Source organism: Oncorhynchus gorbuscha, linkage group LG22, assembly GCF_021184085.1.
Source record: "Oncorhynchus gorbuscha isolate QuinsamMale2020 ecotype Even-year linkage group LG22, OgorEven_v1.0, whole genome shotgun sequence".
In the NCBI taxonomy this organism is placed as follows: Eukaryota; Metazoa; Chordata; class Actinopteri; order Salmoniformes; family Salmonidae; genus Oncorhynchus; species Oncorhynchus gorbuscha.
Genome location: NC_060194.1, coordinates 16213701 through 16234700, shown reverse-complemented (window position 1 = coordinate 16234700; position 21000 = coordinate 16213701). Strand labels below are relative to the sequence as shown.

The following is a 21000-nucleotide window of genomic DNA, read 5'->3' as shown; positions in this document are numbered from 1 at the left end:
CCACAAACAAAGGGAAAGGGTGAGAGGAGGAGAGCGTATAAATGTGAGAAGGAATACAATTATTATTATTTGACCCTGCTGGTCATCTGTGAACGTTTGAACATCTTGGCCATGTACTGTTATAATCTCCACCCGGCACAGCCAGAAGAGGACTGGCCACCCCTCAGAGCCTAGGTTCCTGCCTTTCTAGGGAGTTTTTCCTAGCTACTGTGCTTCTACATCTGCATTCTTGCTGTTTGTGATTTTAGGCTGGGTTTCTGTATAGAACTTTGTGACATCGGCTAATGTAAAAAGGTCTTTATAAATACATTTGATTGATTCAATGTGGCTGCTATGAAAGTGAACTGTGCATGATCAAGGGTGTATTTATTCCAGTGAAGCAAATGGAACAAAACCGGGATAAACATACCTGGATTTGTCCAATAGATACTCTCTTTTGCAACTGTGGTACTAATGAATACACCCTAGATCAGCAAGATGCAGGCAAGTGTGTGCAAGGTGGTATTGAGATGTGTCCCTGTCTGTCCACGTGTCACTGTCTGTCACAAACATTTTCTCTTGACATGTGTGCACCTACTGTCAGGATTTGGCCAGGGTTGTTCCGGTTTTTGGTCACTAGATGCCCCCATTGTGCCTTTTGACCTTTTGTTTTCCCTTGATCCCCATTATTATTTGCACCTGTGCCTCGTTTCCCCTGATTGTATTTAAACCCTTTGTTTTCCTCTGTTCTTTGCTCTGTGTTTGTATGTTAGCACCCAGCCCTAGTACTCTGAGAACTCTTGTTGATCCTGGTGGACTCTCTTGTGGAATTCTGTTTTTTATTCTTGTTTGTTTGTTTTTTGAGTATCTTTTGAGGCTTTTTGTGCTTTACCTTCCACCTTGTGGATTTACCTTTTTTTGTCTTGGAGGATTACCTTTGTTCTTGTGGAATTCCTTTTGAGGTTGTGGAGTTACATGTTTTCCTGAAGAACTTCACTTTTTACTTCATTAAATACACCGTCTCAAGTACTGCTGTGTCTGCCTCATCTTTTGGGTTCTGCCGACTATTCGTGGCTCAGTTGGTTAAGTGACTGTTTCTCACTCCGGAGACCCGGGTTTGTAACCGGGTCCTGACACCTACGCTGTAAACTTTCATTCATAAGCTAGGTTGTACTAACCTCATGATGGGTATAGGGAAAATTAAAGTATCATTTAGTAGCCTAAACCTTTTGCTTTTACATTGAACTGAATGAATGGAATATGAATGACAGTCATCCAATATGCTGTGATAGAAATAATGCCATGCTGATGAAAAAAAAGATCATCGTACTCCCTCATCTTAAATGGCACTGACCACCCCTGGATTAGACCAATGGAGACACACATGACCAGACTGATTGAGACGATAAATAATACACTATAACCAGGGGTCTAGGTCAAATCACTTGAGTTTTACAAAGATGCCCCCCAGGCATTTTTTTTACCCCATAACCCATAATTTTCTATTATTGTACAGTAATATTGTACATTACAGTCACTGAGGTATTGGACATCAGTCTAAAGCTTAGGGAATGTGGGCCTTTGAATAAATATTACACGTTAGCAGTAATGTACAAGTATAACCCTCATATAAAATATTATATATTATACTATGGTATTAATACTATAGTATTCACAGTAGTGTTTTTGCGGACTTTACTGTATTATTCACTGTAGTGTTTACTGTAATATACTGCAGTATGCACAGTTAACTATAGTACAAATACTGTAGTAAAATAAAACTGTAGTATATACTATAGCAATTCATGTAGTGTTTTTGCGGATTGTAGTATACAGTATTATTTACTGTAGTGTTTTTGTGGAATGTAGTATTTACTGTAGTGTTTTTGTGGAATGTAGTATTTACTGTAGTGTTTTTGTGGAATGTAGTATTTACTGTAGTGTTTTTGCTGACATTACTGTACTATTTACTGTTGTGTTTTTGTTTTTATTATCTTTGACATAGAAGCGGAGGCTTTCTCCACTTTCTCCACCTATTGTAGAAATACTAAAAGAGCACATTTTCCATAACCAGGTAGGTAGGACTGGGGTCTGAACTGTAGTATTCTATAGTAAACTGTAGTATTTTTTCAAGTGGGAAGTGTCATGTGTGTACATTGATTCTTACACTAGGTTAACTGTGTAAATAACCTACGACTGTAAGGCACACAGGTGGGTCATAAGCTGCAGAAACAACAGGATTTAAACCAACAGTAATATGGAAGAAGTAGAACACTTTATTGATCCATAGTCCACAAAACCCCCCTTTTTTAACCCAAGTGCTTTAAAATTCACTGTGTCCATTGTAGGAAGGAATGTGTCTGTCTATGAGAAGAAAATAAAAAAAAAAAATTCAATGCTCTTGATGCATTGAGGTCAGGTCGCTGGCCATAAGCAAAGTTACGAAGGGAAGATGATCCTCTGAAAACATAAAAGAAGAATGAGTCAGTTTTGGTGTTGGTGCTCTTTAAAGACATAACATTCCCTTATCATAAAATATATTCCCCTGGGGCGGCAGGTACCCTAGTGGTTAGAGCGTTGGGCCAGTAACCGAAAGGTTGCTGGATTCAATCCCTGAGCTGACAAGGTAAAAATCTGTTGTTCTGCCCCTGAAGAAGGCAGTTAACCCACTGTTCCTAGGCTGTCATTGTAAATAAGAATTTTTTCTTAACTGACTTGCCTAGTTAAATAAAAGTCAAATATACAGTACAGTGGGGAGAACAAGTATTTGTAACACTGCTGATTTTCAGGTTTTCCTTTACTTACAAAGCATGTAGAGGTCTGTAATTTTTATCATAGGTACACTTCAACTGTGAGAGACAGAATCCAGAAAATCACATTGTATGATTTTTAAGTAATTAATTAGCATTTTATTGCATGACATAAGTATTTGATACATCAGAAAAGCAGAACTTAATATTTGGTACAGAAACCTTTGTTTGCAATAACAGAGATCATACGTTTCCTGTAGTTCTTGACCAGGTTTGCACACACTGCAGCAGGGATTTTGGCCCACTCCTCCATACAGACCTTCTCCAGATCCTTCAGGTTTCAGGGCTGTCGCTGGGCAATATGGACTTTCAGCTCCCTCCAAAGATTTTCTATTGCGTTCAGGTCTGGAGACTGGCTAGGCCACTCCAGGACCTTGAGATGCTTCTTACGGAGCCACTCCTTAGTTGCCCTGGCTGTGTGTTTCGGGTTGTTGTCATGCTGGAAGACCCAGCCATGACCCATCTTCAATGCTCTTACTGAGGGAAGGAGGTTGTTGACCAAGATCTCGCGATACATGGCCCCATCCATCCCCCCCTCAATACGGTGCAGTCGTCCTGTCCCCTTTGCAGAAAAGCATCCCCAAAGAATGATGTTTCCACCTCCATGCTTCACGGTTGGGATGGTGTTCTTGGGGTTGTACTCATCCTTCTTCATCCTCCAAACACGGCAAATGGAGTTTAGACCAAAAAGCTCTATTTTTGTCTCATCAGACCACATGACCTTCTCTCATTCCTCCCCTGGATCATCCAGATGGTCATTGGCAAACTTTAGACGGGTCTGGACATGCGCTGGCTTGAGCAGGGGGACCTTGCGTGCGCTGCATGACGACGTAGTGTGTTACTAATGGTTTTCTTTGAGACTGTGGTCCCAGCTCTCTTCAGGTCATTGACCAGGTCCTGCCGTATAGTTCTGGGCTGATCCCTCACCTTCCTCATGATCATTGATGCCCCACGACGTGAGATCTTGCATGGAGCCCCAGACCGAGGGTGATTGACCGTCATTTTGAACTTCTTGCATTTTCTAATAATTGCGCCAACAGTTGTTGCCTTCTCACCAAGCTGCTTGCCTATTGTCCTGTAGCCCATCTCAGCATTGTGCAGGTCTACAATTGTATCCCTGATGTCCTTACACAGCTCTCTGATCTTGGCCAATGTGGAGAGGTTGGGGTCTGTTTGATTGAGTGTGTGGACAGATGTATTTTATACAGGTAACGAATTCAAACAGGTGCAGTTAATACAGGTAATGAGTGGAGAACAGGAGGGCTTCTTAAAGATAAACTAACAGGTCTGTGAGAGCCAGAATTCTTACTGGTTGGTAGGTGATCAAATACTTATGTCATGCAATAAAATGCAAATTAATTATTTAAAAATCATACAATGTGATTTTCTAGATTTTTGTTTTAGATTCTGCCTCTCACAGTTGAAGTGTACCTATGATAAAAATGACAGACTTTGTAAGTAGGAAAACCTACATCAAACCTGTATCAAATACTTGTTCTCCCCACTGTGTCTGCTTGGTTAAGAGATGGTTAAAAGTTGAGATTTGACAAAAGTGAGGGAGTTCCTAATATGGATGTCATACTGTACACTCTATACACACGATATTGCAGACATGAATGTGGTAGTGGTAGCTAGTACTGTCTCTGTGACTCCGTACCTCCATGTTATGCTCAATCCGTCCTCCGTCACTCTTCAGCTCTCTCCAATTTATTTGACGATCTTGGCCTGTTTCCCGTTCAGCTTCATCATGTAATTCTTCTTCTTGCCGTCAACGTTGCCACACAGGCCTCCCAATCTCCTCTTGTAGGTGTGGGGCAGGATGATTACTATGCAAAGTAAAGACATGGAAGTGAGTTCCTTCTGTCAGTACATCTATGTTCTGTAACAGTTTACTTTATATCATAAAGCAGTTTACTGTATATCACAAAGCATACATCACAAATCTGTAGCACATCATACAGTATGTGTTTGGATTGATACAGTATGTGTTTGGATTGATACAGTATGTGTTTGGATTGATACAGTATGTGTTTGGATTGATACAGTATGTGTTTGGATTGATACAGTATGTTGCCTTGTTACCATATTTCTGCAAGATATGATAAAATGTGTAAATGTTAATTATAATATTATGCTAATATTATCTGTCCACAGATAAGAGACATATTGGGCAGTAAACACTGTCTGTACAGCTATCTTACTGTCTTGTTATCAGAGAGACTGGTGAGATACCAATCATTTAAACTTTCCTTTGGCTGTGATGCAACAGCGGTGTTACCTGCTCTGCTGTGTCCATCAAACTCCACGGAGAGGCCAAAGTCTGTCTTCAGGTAGATACGAGAAGAGCTCTCCAGAATCCTCAGGCCCCTTGCTGGGGAGACAGGGGCATGCGTGCTCCTACCATCCAGCTATATATATATATATATATATATATATATATATATATATATATATATATATAGAGAGAGAGAGAGAGAGAGAGAGAGAGAGAGAGAGAGAGAGAGAGAGAGAGAGAGAGAGAGAGAGAGAGAGAGAGAGAGAGAGAGAGAGAGAGAGAGAGAGGAAAGATGGGGCAAGAGATCATATGTTCAATGTAATTTTGCTTATCTGTCAACAACAGAGGGCAGCAACCAATGAGGAAACAAATAATTGGGCTCATAGTTAATTATTGTTCTGTTTAAAGACTTGAAAGACTGTTACTGACCCAATGGCAACAAGTCAAAATGTGCTAGCAGTCTACTAAACACACACATATTTCTTGGGAAAACAATTATTTCACTGTAGGAATATTGCTATGATTTCTCAAATAGAAATGGGGTGTGCCTTTAGTGGTTCATTGATATGTCATTCTGTTCATGCAGACCGCGACCGACGTAGCTAGTCTGTTAGCTAAGCTTGCTAATTTAGTTAGCGAGTAACCTAAAGTAGCAGATGTAAAATAATTGCCTGAAACTAGATCCCCTATATACTGGTCTTGACAAGAAGAAAACAACTGTTTGGGGGAGGTTCTGTTCTACACTGTTCAACCAATCACTAGGAGTGTTGGAGTGTTGCCTTGTTAACGTCCAAAAGAGGAAGTCCCGTCACAGGCTCTCTTTCCATTTCCCCTGCAAACTGGAGCATCCGGTCGTTGGGGACTATGCAGAGGCTAGCTGGGAACATTCACAGAACGTTAGCTAAGTTATAGTTAAGGTTTTATCTAACATTAGGATGATAAAACCCCCAAAACATTAAGATCATTTTTTGGATAAAATCTATTCATTTATCAAAAGTGTTTTAGATGAAATTTCCTTGGATTGTTCTCCTAATATTCACTAAAATGTTGTACACAACATCTGTAACATTCAACACAAACCATTCCCTGAACATTTACATGTTTGTTTAAAACATTTGGTTGATGTTACAAAAATGTTCCTATAACACATTAAATCTGTTTTTTAAATGGTGGGAACATTGTGGGGACACCACAAAAGACATGTTCCCAAAACACAAAACTGTCCAGTTGTGCAGATGATTCTACAATACTTCTTTTAGAGTGCAAAAAACATTCACCTGATGTTACAAGAACGTTCCCAGAACACATTTCATCTGTTCTTTCAAGGTTTACAGAATGTTTCATTAGGTTGTGGTAACATTGTGGATATATGACAAGAGATATGCTCCAAATGTTTTTTTTTCAGACCATGTTGGTATCAGGGTGCACAAAACATTCCTTTGATGTTTCAAGAATGTTGACAATACAGCCTTTGAGTTCTTTAAAGGTTCCCAGAACATGTAATTAGGTTGTGGAAACACTGTGGGTACATTACATACATTACATGGGATAGGTTCCCAAAACACAAAATATTCTCAGTTGTGATGACATTCATACAATGTTTAAGTTAGGTTGCACAGGACATTCCGTTAATGTTGTAAGAATAAAATAAGACCATTTTTATGTTCTAGGAATGTTCTTGCAACATCAGGTGAATGTTTTATACAAACATTGTATCATGATCATTATGATTGGACTGTTTTTGTGTTATGAGAATATTGTCAGCGACCTAGATGAATGTTCTGGGAACCGTTACAGAACCAATGTTGGTTTGCTGGGCAGTAACTCCTCCAGCATGTGTTCATTGTAATTCACACAAATTGTTTTTGAAGAAAGCTGTGAATATCGGTAAGAAATGGCACTTCAGAAGCCAAATATCTTATTAATCTTTTTTCCAACCATTAAATGACCTCGTGTGATGGTGCATTGATCAGCTATTTTTGCATTTTTGCTCAAAGTCGACCTTTAAAGGCAACCAACGTAAGTAAGCCTAGCTAGTGTGTTTTAAGGTCAGGAGAGGAGTAGGGAAGAAGTGAAAAGATAATATATGGCGAGTTCTGCATTCATCTGAAGTTTAGAGTGGACTACAACCCTGTCATGAACCATTTTTCTTATTGCACCTAGCCAGTGGCTATGAGGGTCAGGGTGAGACACAAAGACACACAGACACACACACATAAACTGATAAATACGGGTGCCAAAAAGGAAACTTGGTTCCATCCAATTGTAGATAATGAGATAATTATGTTCTGCCAGCAAAGTGGCAAACCTTTGGCTACAGGTTACAATAAGACATGGGGTAACAAATCAGAAAGCACATGATCAATAATGTGTAAAGATACAGTTGAAGTCAGAAGTTCACATACACTTAGGTTGGAGTCATTAAAACTTGTTTTTCAACCACTCCACACATTTCTTGTTAACAAACTATAGTTTTGGCAAGTCAGTCAGGACATCTACTTTGTGCATGACACAAGTAATATTTCCAACAATTGTTTACAGACAGATTATTCCACTCCAGTGGGTCAGAAGTTTACATACACTAAGTTGACTGTGCCTTTAAACAGCTTGGAAAATTCACAAAAACGATGTCATGGCTTTAGAAGCTTCTGATAGACTAATTTACATCTTTGGAGTCAATTGGAGGTGTACCTGTGGATGTATTTCAAGGCCTACCTTCAAACTCAGTGCCTCTTTGCTTGACATCATGGGAAAATCAAAAGAAATCAGCTAAGTTCTCAGAAAAAAATTGCAGACCTCCACAAGTCTGGTTCATCCTTGGGAACCATTTCCAAATGATTGAATATACCACGTTCATCTGTACAAACAATAGTACGTAAGTATAAATACCATGGGACCATGCAGCCGTCATACCGCTCAGGAAGGAGATGATTTCTGTCTCCTAGAGATGAACGTATTTTGGTGCGAAAAGTGCAAATCAATCCCAGAACAACAGTGAAGGACCTTGTGAAGATTCTGGAGAAAACAGGTACAAAAGTATTGAGTCCTATATCGACATTCCCTGAAATGCCGCTCAGCAAGGAAGAAGCAACTGCTCCAAAACTGCCCGACCCGGTTTGCAACTGCACATGGGGACAAAGATCGTACTTCTTGGAGAAATGTCCTCTGGTCTGATGAAACAAAAATATAAATGTTTGGCCATAATCACCATTGTTATCTTCGGAGGAAAATGGGTGAGGCTTGCCAACCAAAGAACACCATCCCAACCTTGAAGCATGGTAGTGGCACCATCATGTTGTGGGGGTGCTTTGCTGCAGGAGGGACTGGTGCACGTCACAAAATAAATGGCATCATGAGGAAGAAAAATTGTGTGGGAATATTGAAGCAACATCTCAAGACTTCAGACAGGAAGACAACTTCTTGATGCACCCATCCCGTTAGCGGGATTGTTTTCCTCAACATCCCCGGAATTGCAGAGCGCCATATTCAAATTAAATTACTAAAACTATTTCATTTTCATGAAATCACAAGTGCAATTTTGCAAAACACAGTTTAGCTTGTTGTTAATCCACCAGCTGTTTGATTTAAAAAAATCTCTCTCAGCAGACAAAACATTACAAACAGCTATCAGCCAAGTTGATTGGTCACGAAAGTCAGAAAAGCAATAAAATGAATCGCTTACCTTTGATGATCTTACGAGACTCCCAGTTACACAATAAATGTTCCTTTTGTTCCATAAAGATTTGTTTTATATCCAAAATACCTCCATTTGGTTGGCGCGTTATGTTCAGAAATCCACAGGCTCGAGCGGTCACGAACGGGCAGACGAAAATTCCAAATAGTATCCGTAAAGTTCGTAAGAAACATGTCAATGTTTTTTATAATCAATCCGCAGGACTGTACCTTCTTCAATAGGAGAGAGAGAGAAAATGTCGGCTCCAAACTGTTGCGTATGCAAAACGCTGCTGGCACCCAGCCATACAATGACGCAATGTGGTTTTATTTTTCAACATAAACGCCTGAAACTATGTCTAAAGACTGTTAACAACATGTGGAAGCCATAGGAAAAGGAATCTGGTTGATATCCCTTTAAATGGAGCGGAGTCAGGCAATGGAACAGAGAGCTTTCAGGAAAAACTGCACCTCCGGGTTGGATCTTCCTCAGGTTTTCGCCTGCAATATCAGTTCTGTTATACTCACAGACAATCATTTTGACAGTTTTGGAAACGTTAAAGAGTGTTTTCTATCCTAATCTGACAATTATATGCATATTCTAGATTCTGGGCCTGAGAAATAGGCATTTTCATTTGGGTATGTTTTTCATCCAATCGTCAAAATACTGCCCCCTACACTCAAGATTAAAGCTAAGGTGTATGTACACTTCCGACTTCAACTGTAAGTAGAAGTTATGAATAACCTTATAATTGTCATATTATATCATGTATAAGACCTAAATACTTACAACAAGTTTCCTGTTCTTCCTGAACTCCACTATGTGGTTGTAGACTCTGATTTTCAGCCCTCTGAGTCGCAGACGGTTGTTGTTCTCACTTTTATCTTCATCACTGTCCTCATCGCTGCGATCATGCTTGTCTTCACTGTTCTCCCTTCTCATGCTGTCTTTATGCTTGTCATCCTCATCACTGCTGTCAACATTACTACTGTCACCTTGGCTACTGTCACCTTGGCTACTGTCACCTTGGCTACTGTCACCATGACTGTCATCACCATCCTGGTTGATGATCTCATTGATGGTCTTGATGTAGATGTCTGGCTGGTTCTTGGACAGGTCTGTGGTCTGGACCAGAACATGAGAGTTTGTGCCCTCAAAGTCATGCTTCTCGTTGTTAAAGGTTTTGTACTCTGAGTCTCCATTGATAGAGCACTCACTGAAGCCTTGAACGCAAAAATAGAAACAAGATTAATACCATAGAAACAACAAGTTCACGAGGACATGGTGAGAAAACACATAGATAGGAATTATGATATAAAACAGTGAAGGTCTTTGAGACTTAACTGTTCTGGATTTGGTATTGCACATTGTTTTAGAACACAGGAGAATTTTAGGCCTTGACAGAGGTCTGTAAGGGACTGGCATTGAATGCAATTGAATGTCTGTTGAGTGTATGAGAGACAGTTCTTAAGAGAGTGAAGTTTCTGAGATGTGTGGCCTACCTGTTGACTTGCAGAAATACAGTCCGGCTTCATTCTGAAGACAGATGGCATCCCCATCACACTCATATTCATTATTGCAGTCAATCTCCCCCACACCATCATCTTCAACACATTCACACTTCTGATGGCAGTGCTCAGTGTACCAGCTCTCTTTAAACTGAAATGAAAGTCCATCTTTAAAGTCATTACACTGCAGAATGCACACATGTAACTATGGGCACTGGGTCTACACCAGACATGCTTCTAAAGCAGTTCTCATTGGGTGCTAGGTTACTTACGTGATGGCTGTTGCCATTGCTGTCCACACAGCCGCACTGCTGAGTGGGCACACACACCCTCTGTCTGAGCACAAAGCCGTCGTCACACACACAGCCCTGTATGCAGTGCTCATCAGAGTGGCAGTCGGGTGGGCCGTGGAGGTGCACACAGGTGGGCTGGCAGTTGGAGATGCAGGGGGCGAAGTGGCTGTTGTTTGGGCACAATGGTGCTAAAGAGAAAATAGCAAATGAAGAGTTTATTTCCAATAACGCAATATCCAGCAATTCGTCACCAGAAAAGATAGCTTATTACGGCTAGATTCATGTCTGTAAAATATTATTGTTCTCAGATGTTTCATTCTTAAGGTTTTTAGATGTGTATGAAAATGTACACAAGAAACTGGGGCAAAGTGCTATATATCCATTTGCTTAGCTGGCATGGAATGTTCGTATCCTGTATATTTGATTGACATGTGGCTCTCACCCAGCTATCTTATGACGAATGTATTGACTGTAATTCACTCTGGGTAAGAGCATCTGCTATATTACTCAAATGTAAATGTTTTACATACAGATCTCATATTACTGTTTTAAATATGTTTTAAAAACATGAAATATCGATGTCATAAATGTATCATTTGTACATTTCATTTTTAAAAATGTAGTAATGTGTTACATTTCACTGTGTAAAACCTAGCAGTACTACTTATTCTCTGAGAGTGAGGCGGATATGTATAGCATTTAGCAAAAAAACATGATTATTTGTCTCTGAAATGAAACCAAATGATACATTTGAAACAAATACATGCCATGCCATGATTAGATAGTTACAAAACACACCAATCTCCTTCATATTTTGTTTTTTACAATTAAAGCTAATTGACAAATTTTTCTGAAAATGGATATATAAGGTTTTGGAATAAAACTCTTCAAATATAAGGTTGAGTGTATAGAATATGTAGCACACTGACTGCAAGAATATGTACAGATGACATTTTCTTTGTACTTAGTCTCTTTCCATTTGTAAAACACCGATTGTATAACACTTGTTTTAGGAGGGGTCTGTAATGAATGAAGATTGTAACTTTGTGTTATCAAGGGCACATAAAGACTTACTTGGTCTCGCTGTGGTGGGCGGTTGTGGTCTTGCAGTTGTTGGTCTTGGGGGTTGTGGTCTTTCAGTTGTCGGTCTTGGGGGTTGTGGTCTTTCAGTTGTCGGTCTTGGGGGTTGTGGTCTTTCAGTTGTCGGTCTTGGGGGTTGTGGTCTTTCAGTTGTCGGTCTTGGGGGTTGTGGTCTTTCAGTTGTCGGTCTTGGGGGTTGTGGTCTTTCAGTTGTCGGTCTTGGGGGTTGTGGTCTTTCAGTTGTCGGTCTTGGGGGTTGTGGTCTTTCAGTTGTCGGTCTTGGGGGTTGTGGTCTTTCAGTTGTCGGTCTTGGTGGACTTGGTATTTCAGTTGTGGGTCTTGGGGGTTGTGGTCTTTCAGTTGTCGTTCTTGGGGGTTGTGGTCTTTCAGTTGTCGGTCTTGGTGGACTTGGTATTTCAGTTGTGGGTCTTGGGGTTGTGGTCTTTCAGTTGTCGGTCTTGGGGGTTGTGGTCTTTCAGTTGTGGGTCTTGGGGGTTGTGGTCTTTCAGTTGTCGGTCTTGGGGGTTGTGGTCTTTCAGTTGTCGGTCTTGGGGGTTGTGGTCTTTCAGTTGTCGGTCTTGGGGGTTGTGGTCTTTCAGTTGTCGGTCTTGGTGGACTTGGTATTTCAGTTGTGGGTGGTGCTGGTGTTTCTGGTCTCATAGTTGTTGGTGGTTGTGGCCTAGCAGTTGTTGAGGGTTTAGATGGCATGGTTGAGTTGGTTGGAGCTGGTGCAGCAGTTGTTGGTCTTAGTGTTACTGGTCTCATGGTAATTGGAGCTGGTGTTGGTGCAATGGTAGACTTGTCTGCTGGCACAGGATTCTCGGTTGGTGTTGTTGGCTTAATCAGATCTAGGAGTTAAAAGAAAATCAACGTTATAACAATTACCCCAAATGCCGTTGTGTTGTTCACTGTGGAGGGAGTGACCCTTACCTTCACAGTGTCCATGATGCAGAGAAACATCATCTATAGCCACATCAGATTGATCAGTGGTGCCTCTTCGGCCCTCGAAGATGATCTGAGATCAAAGTAATAGCCAGGGAGAAACATTTATAACAGAGCATATATAGCAAAAAGGTACACTAAGCACATTTTGTCAAAGGGACCTTTCTGGATGAATAATGGTTCACATGTCCGAGTCCAAACTCATCTAACATTTTAAGATTACAACACAGGGTTAATGGTGCAGTGAGGAATATCCACATCTCACATTCCACTCGACCCTATTCACCTTGTTGCTTAAAGGACCAGTGAAGTCAGCATTGTGTCTTGCCTGTATTTTGTGTCATATTGCACAACAGATGATGAAATGGACACTGTAAAAGTGTGAATTAATTTGATCCGTGTTTTTTCCTGATAGTTGCTGGTTGAAAATACAATCTATAGGACCTTCTAATCAGCAGGTTTGCACGGGCAGGAGTTTCGGCTTTCCACAGTAACATCACCATGTGGTAAATTGGATAATATTATTTGGTTTATTCGGATCCACATTAGCTTTTGCCGAAGCAGCAGCTATTCTTCCTGGGGTCCACCAAAAAACATAAACACGACAAGTAACAAAACACTGTAGACAGGAACAGTCACACTAATATAAAATACAACAATATACAAACAATACTACTGAAGAATAATGTGTGTAAATTGATTGCGTTGATTGTGTTGAGAGTGTGATAGTGTGTCTATGGGTGCGTGTGTTTGTGTGTGTGTCATTTCACAGTCCCCATTGTGCCATGAGATGTAGTTTTATCCATTTCTTGAAAGTAATTTTGCGTAATTGGAGATGGAAGGGAGTTCCACGTGATCATGTCTCTGTATAATAAATCAAATCAAAGTTTATTGGTCACATACACATGGTTCGCAGATGTTAATGCGAGTGTAGCGAAATGCTTGTGCTTCTAGTTCCGACAATGCAGCAATAACCAATGAGTAATCTAACCTATTCACAACAACTAGGAATGAAAGATTATGTACATAAAAATATATGAATGAGTGATGGTACAGAACAGCATAGGCAAGATGCAGTAGATGGTATCGAGTACAGTATATACATATGAGATGAGTAATGTAGGGTATGTAAACATATAAAAGTTGCATTGTTTAAAGTGGCTAGTGATACATGTATTAAATCAAGATGGCTTGTGATACATTTTTTTACATCAATTTATTACATTATTAAAGTGGCTGGAGTTGAGTCAGTATGTTGGCAGCAGCCACTCAATGTTAGTGGTGGCTGTTAACAGTCTGACGGCTTTGAGATAGAAGCTGTTTGTCAGTCTCGGATGCTTTGATGCACCTGTACTGACCTCGCCTTCTGGATGATAGCAGGGTGAAGGTCCATCCAGTGGCAATTAATACAACTGTTGCTGCCGTTTTCGACAGCCACTGCCAGTAACAATTATGCCCTTAAATAATATTTCAGAACAGCCAAAAGTACAAATAAATTAACATCTAACGATTCGGAAAAAGCTAAAGGAACTGACATTTTTGTCCTCACTGATTGATAACGAGGGAAGCATATTTTGAAGAAGAAAAATTATGAAATTATGTTTGGACTTCATAATGTTGTAACTTTAATGTGTTACAGAGTTAATGTTTAAGTTAATTCATTGAGCTGTATCTAAAGATATTTCTTTACAGTTATTTACATATGTAATTGTATTGGTTTGTGTTGAATTACACTTTTTGACTGCAAGTTCCAGAATGCCTTGCGACAGGAATGAGAGAGATAACGCGCCAGTTATGTGCAGGTGCAAGGTGATTAAGCTGACTTTCCGCTAGCATCTTACCTGCATTGCTCTGTAGAATCTAAAGTTGTTAAATGTAAAGTATTATTAAAGTATTATTAAAGTATTATTACTAAAAGAAGCTTTCATATCAAACCCGACGTCCCGAGTCATTACTTTGAAGTTAGTTCATCTAAAACATAAAGAAGAGAATCCTACATCTACAAATCAAATCACCAAATCAAATCACATTTTATTGGTCACATACACATGGTTAGCAGATGTTATTGGTCACATACACATGGTTAGCAGATGTTATTGATCACATGCACATGGTTAGCAGATGTTACTGGTCACATACACATGGTTAGCAGATGTTATTGGTCACATGCACATGGTTAGCAGATGTTATTGGTCACATACACATGGTTAGCAGATGTTATTGGTCACATACACATGGTTAGCAGATGTTATTGGTCACATACACATGGTTAGCAGATGTTATTGGTCACATACACATGGTTAGCAGATGTTATTGGTCACATACACATGGTTAGCAGATGTTATTGGTCACATACACATGGTTAGCAGATGTTATTGGTCACATACACATGGTTAGCAGATGTTATTGGTCACATGCACATGGTTAGCAGATGTTATTGGTCACATGCACATGGTTAGCAGATGTTATTGGTCACATACACATGGTTAGCAGATGTTATTGGTCACATGCACATGGTTAGCAGATGTTATTGGTCACATACACATGGTTAGCAGATGTTATTGGTCACATACACATGGTTAGCAGATGTTATTGGTCACAGATGCACATGGTTAGCAGATGTTATTGGTCACATGCACATGGTTAGCAGATGTTATTGGTCACATACACATGGTTAGCAGATGTTATTGGTCACATACACATGGTTAGCAGATGTTATTGGTCACATACACATGGTTAGCAGATGTTATTGGTCACATGCACATGGTTAGCAGATGTTATTGGTCACATGCACATGGTTCAGATGTTATTGGTCACATGCACATGGTTAGCAGATGTTATTGGTCACATGCACATGGTTAGCAGATGTTATTGGTATACACATGGTTCAGATGTTATTGGTCACATACACATGGTTAGCAGATGTTATTGGTCACATACACATGGTTAGCAGATGTTATTGGTCACATACACATGGTTAGCAGATGTTATTGGTCACATACACATGGTTAGCAGATGTTATTGGTCACATACACATGGTTAGCAGATGTTATTGGTCACATACACATGGTTAGCAGATGTTATTGGTCACATACACATGGTTGATGTTATGGTTTGGTCACATACACATGGTTAGCAGATGTTATTGGTCACATACACATGGTTAGCAGATGTTATTGGTATACACATGGTCAGATGTTATTGGTCACATACACATGGTTAGCAGATGTTATTGGTCACATACACATGGTTAGCAGATGTTATTGGTCACATACACATGGTTAGCAGATGTTATTGGTCACATGCACATGGTTAGCAGATGTTATTGGTCACATACACATGGTTAGCAGATGTTATTGGTCACATACACATGGTTAGCAGATGTTATTGGTCACATACACATGGTTAGCAGATGTTATTGGTCACATACACATGGTTAGCAGATGTTATTGGTCACATACACATGGTTAGCAGATGTTATTGGTCACATACACATGGTTAGCAGATACACATGGTTAGCAGATGTTATTGGTCACATACACATGGTTAGCAGATGTTAGTGGTCACATACACATGGTTAGCAGATGTTAATGGTCACATACACATGGTTAGCAGATGTTAATGCGAGTGTAGCGAAATGCTTATGCTTCTAGTTCTGACCATGCAGTAAAATCTAACAAGTAATCTAACAATTTCACAACAACAAAGGAATGAATAAGAATATGTACATATAAATATACGGATGAGCGATGGCTGAACGGCATAGGCAAGATGCAGTAGATGGTACAGAGTACAGTATATACAGTACATATGAGATGAGTAATGTAGGGTGTGTAAACATTATATAAAGTAGCATTGTTTAAAGTGACTTGTGAAACATTTATTACATCCAATTTTTTAATATTAAAGTGGCTAGAGATTTGATATGTTGGCAGCAGCCACTCAATGTTAGTGATGGCTTTTTAACAGTCTGATGGCCTAGAGATAGAAGCTGTTTTACAGTCTCTCGGTCCCAGCTTTGATGCACCTGTACTGACCTCGCCTTCTGGAGGATAGCAGGGTGAATAGGCAGTGGTTGATGTCCTTGATGATCTTTTTGGCCATCCTGTGACATCGGGTGGTGTAGGTGTCCTGGAGGGCAGGTAGTTTGCCCCCGATGATGTGTTGTGCAGACCTCACTACCCTCTGGAGAGCCTTACCGTTGTGGGCGGAGCAGTTGCTGTACCAGACGGTGATACAGCCCGACAGGATGCTCTGGATCGTGGATCTGTAAAAGTTTGTGAGTGGTTTTGGTGACAAGTCAAATTTCTTCAGCCTCCTGAGGTTGAAGAGGCACTGCTGCGCCTTCTTCACCATGCTCTCTGTGTGGGTGGATCAATTCAGTTTGTCCAGTGATGTGTACGCCAAGGAACTTAAAACTTACTACCCTCTCCACTACTGTCCCGTCGATGTGGATAGGGGGGTGCTCCCTCTGCTGTTTCCTGAAGTCCACAATCATCTCCTTTGTTTTGTTGACGTTGAGTGTGGGGTTATTTTCCTGACACCACACTCCGAGGGCCCTCACCTCCTCCCTGTAGGCCGTCTTGTCGTTGTTGGTAATCAAGCCTACCACTGCATTGTCGTCAGCAAACTTGATGATTGAGTTGGAGGCGTGCATGGCCACGCAGTCGTGGGTGAACAGGGAGTACAGGAGAGGGCTCAGAACGCACCATTGTGGTGCCCCAGTGTTGAGGATCAGCGGGGTGGAGATGTTGTTTCCTACCCTCATCACCTGGGGGCGGCCCGTCCGGAAGTCAGTACCCAGTTGCACAGAGCAGGGTCGAGACCCAGGGTCTCGAGCTTGGTGATGAGTTTGGAGTGTACTATGGTGTTAAATGCTGAGCTGTAGTCGATGAATAGCATTCTCATATAGGTATTCCTCTTGTCCAGATGGGTTAGGGCAGTGTGCAGTGTGGTTGCGATTGCGTCGTCTGTGGAACTATTGGGGCGGTAAGCAAATTGGAGTGGGACAAGGGTGTCAGGTAGGGTGGAGGTGATATGGTTCTTGACTAGTCTCTCAAAGCCCTTCATGGTGACGGAAGTGAGCGCTACGGGGCGGTAGTCGTTTAGCTCAGTTACCTTAGCTTTCTTGGGAACAGGAACAATGGTGGCCCTCTTGAAGCATGTGGGAACAGCAGACTGGGATAATGATTGATTGAATATGTCCGTAAACACAACAGCCAGCTTGTCTGCGCATGCTCTGAGGACGTGGCTGCGGATGCCGTCGGGGCCTTCAGCCCTGCGAGGGTTAACACGTTTAAATGTTTTACTCACGCCGGCTGCAGTGAAGGAGAGTCCACAGGTTTTGGTAGTGTATTGTCCTCAAAGCGAGCAAAGAAGTTGTTTAGTCTGTCTGGGAGCAAGACATCCTGGTCAGGGATGGGGCTGGTTTTCTTTTTGTAATCCGTGATTGACTGTAGGCCCTACCACATACCTCTCGTGTCTGAGCCTTTGAAATGAGACTCTACTTTGTCTCTATACTGACTGCTTAGCTTGTTTGATTGCCTTGCGGAGGGAACAGCTACACTGTTTGTATTTGGTCATGTTTCCTGTCACCTTGCCCTGATTTAAAGCAGTTGTTTGCGCTTTCAGTTTCACGCTAATGCTACCAATCAATCCACGGTTTCTAGTTTGGGAATGTTTTAATAGTTGCAGTGGGTACGACATCGCCGATGCACTTGCTAAGAAACTCACTCACCGAATCAGCGTATTCGTCAATGTTGTTCTTTGACGCAATGCGGAACATATTCCAGTCAACGTGATCGAAGAAATCTTGAAGCGTGGAATCAGATTGTTCGGACCAGCGTTGAACAGACCAGACCGGGAGCTTCCTGTTTTAGTTTCTGCCTATAGGCTGGAAGCAACAAAATGGAGTCGTGGTCAGCTTTTCCGAAAGGAGGATGGGGGAGGGCCTTATATGCCTCGAGGAAATTAGAATAACAATGATCCAGGGTTTTACCAGCCCTGGTTGCACAATCGATATGCTGATATAATTTAGGGAACCTTGTTTTCAGATTAGCCTTGTTAAAATCCCCAGCTACAATAAAAGTAGCCTCGGGATATGTGGTTTCCATTTTATATAGAGTCAAATGAAGTTCGTTCAGGGCCAGCGATGTGTCTGCTTGGGGGGGGATATATGTGGCTGTGATTATGATCGAAGAGAATTCTCTTGCTAGATAATGCGGTCGACATTTGATTGTGAGGAATTCTAAGTCAGGTGAACAGAAGGACTTGAGTTCCTGTATGTTGTTATGATCATACCACGTCTCGTTAATCATAAGGCATACCCCGCCGTCCTTCTTCTTACCAGAAACATGTTTGTTTCTGTCGGCGCAATGCGTGAAGATACCAGCTGGCTGTACCTACTCCGATAGCGTGTCTCGAGTGAGCCATGTTTCCGTGAAGCAAAGAACGTTACAGTCTCCTATGTCTCTCTGGAATGCTACCTTTACTCGGATTTCATCTACCTTGTTGTTAAGAGACTGGACATGAGTAGTATGCTTGGGAGAGTAGTATGCTCGGGAGCGATGCGCGATGTGCTCGTCTCCAGAGTCTGACCAGAAGATCGCTTCGTCTGCCCCGTTTACGGAGTCGTTGTTTTGGTTCGCCGGCTGGGATCCAATCCATTGTCCTGGGTGGTGGGCAAAACAGAGGATCCGCTTCGGGAAAGTCATATTCCTGGTCGTAATGTTGGTGATTTGACGTTGCTCTTATATCCAATAGTTCCTCCTGACTGTATGTAATAAAACCTAAGATTACCTGGGGTACCAATGTAAGAAATAACACGTAAAAAAACAAAATACTGCATAGTTTCCTAAGAACGCAAAGCGAGGCGGCCATCTCTGTCGGCACCGGAAGTCTCTGTGCGTTGCTGTGAATTTGTTTTGGACTTGGGGACTGTGAAGAGACCCCCTGTTGGAATGTCTTGTGGGGTATGTATGGGTGTCTGAGCTGAGTTATTTGATTTTGCAGACAATCTTGAATTTCATCACAATACTATTTCTCATAAAAACTGGAAGAGAAGCAGTTAATCTCTCATCAACACAACCAGGATAGATTGGCATGCATATTCATGATGTTTTTTAACAGATATAGCCCTCCCCATCTCCCCAACAACTTTTTCAATAAGACTTGAACATGATAATTGACCATCCAATGTTATACCTAAGAGTTTATCTTCCTCAACTTGCTCAATGGTCACACCATTTATGCACAACTCCAGTTGAGGTTTAGGTAATAAAGAATGCTTTGGACCAAATACAATGCCTTTAGTTTAAGACCAGTTTTTTATTAATCGCCCATTATGATACTAACTGTAACTCCTTATTTATTTTGGGTGCTGACATATAGAGTGTGGAAACATCCACATACATAGTCATTTTAGCATTGTGTAAGACCAGTGGCAAATCATTCGTAAAAATAGAGAAGATTAACGGCCCAAGGCAACTGCCATGAGGGACACCATACTGTACCTATGATGTTAGAGAAGATTTCATTGAAGAACACTCTCCGGTTTCTATTGGATAAATAACTCTCCAACCACGTGATGGCATGTGATGTAAAACCATTGCAAGTTAGTTTTTTCAATAAGAATGTATGATCAATAAGATTAAAGGGTGCACTCAAATCTAACAATACAGTTCCAACTATTATCTTATCATCCATTTATTTTATTAACCAATGTATTTGGTCAAACAGAATTCTTTCCATCAGTTAACTAGGATAGGCAGCAAACTGGGTGCTTTACCATTTTTAGGTAGAGGAATTACTTTAGCTTCCTTCTACACCTGTGCACACACACACTCCTTAATAAATCCGGTTAGGGATGACGCAGAATCTAATCCCAGTGCAGGAACATCAATCAACGGAAATTTCAGAGCGCCACCTATAGTTTTCAATAAAACTCAAACTTTCATTAAAACACACATGCAAGGTACTGAATTAAGGCTACACTCGTTGTGAATCTAGCCACCAAGTCAGATTTGTAAAATGCTTTTCGGCGAAAGCATGAGAAGCTATTATCTGATAGCATGCACCCCCCAAAATACCGGAACGTCACCTAAACAACAGATTTTACGGTAGCCGGCGCTACCCAAAACGCAGAAATAAAATATAAAACATTCATTACCTTTGACGAGCTTCTTTGTTGGCACTCCTATATGTCCCATAAACATCACAATTGGGTCTTTTTCCCGATTAAATCCGTCATTGTATACCCAAAATGTAATTTGCTGCAGACCGGTCACTTTTTAAAATTACAAAAGTTGCCTATAAACTTTTACAAATCACTTCAAACTACTTTTCTAAACCAAATTTAGGTATTAATAAACGTTAATAATCTATAAAATTGATCATGGGGCGATCTGTATTCGATAGCAGCAAGTCTTGAAATCATCGTCCA

At 40.9% G+C, this 21000-nt stretch overlaps 1 protein-coding gene across 7 annotated transcripts in view; it reads right to left on the bottom strand.

Moving 5' to 3' along the window:
* Positions 1-2237: 2237 nt before the first annotated feature.
* The window catches only part of LOC124009986 (IgGFc-binding protein-like), a 30410-nt gene continuing 11647 nt past the window's right edge, over positions 2238-21000 (bottom strand). For all 7 annotated transcript variants that reach the window (XM_046322270.1, XM_046322274.1, XM_046322271.1 and 4 more), the window contains exons 16-24: positions 12549-12633; positions 12243-12466; positions 11613-11943; positions 10518-10726; positions 10240-10396; positions 9527-9960; positions 5068-5197; positions 4447-4615; positions 2238-2439 (exon numbers count right to left, since the gene is read on the bottom strand). In XM_046322270.1, coding sequence (XP_046178226.1) covers positions 4497-4615; positions 5068-5197; positions 9527-9960; positions 10240-10396; positions 10518-10726; positions 11613-11943; positions 12243-12466; positions 12549-12633 — 1689 coding nt within the window. In that variant the 3' untranslated portion in view covers positions 2238-2439; positions 4447-4496. The remainder of the gene's footprint in view (positions 2440-4446; positions 4616-5067; positions 5198-9526; positions 9961-10239; positions 10397-10517; positions 10727-11612; positions 11944-12242; positions 12467-12548; positions 12634-21000) is intronic.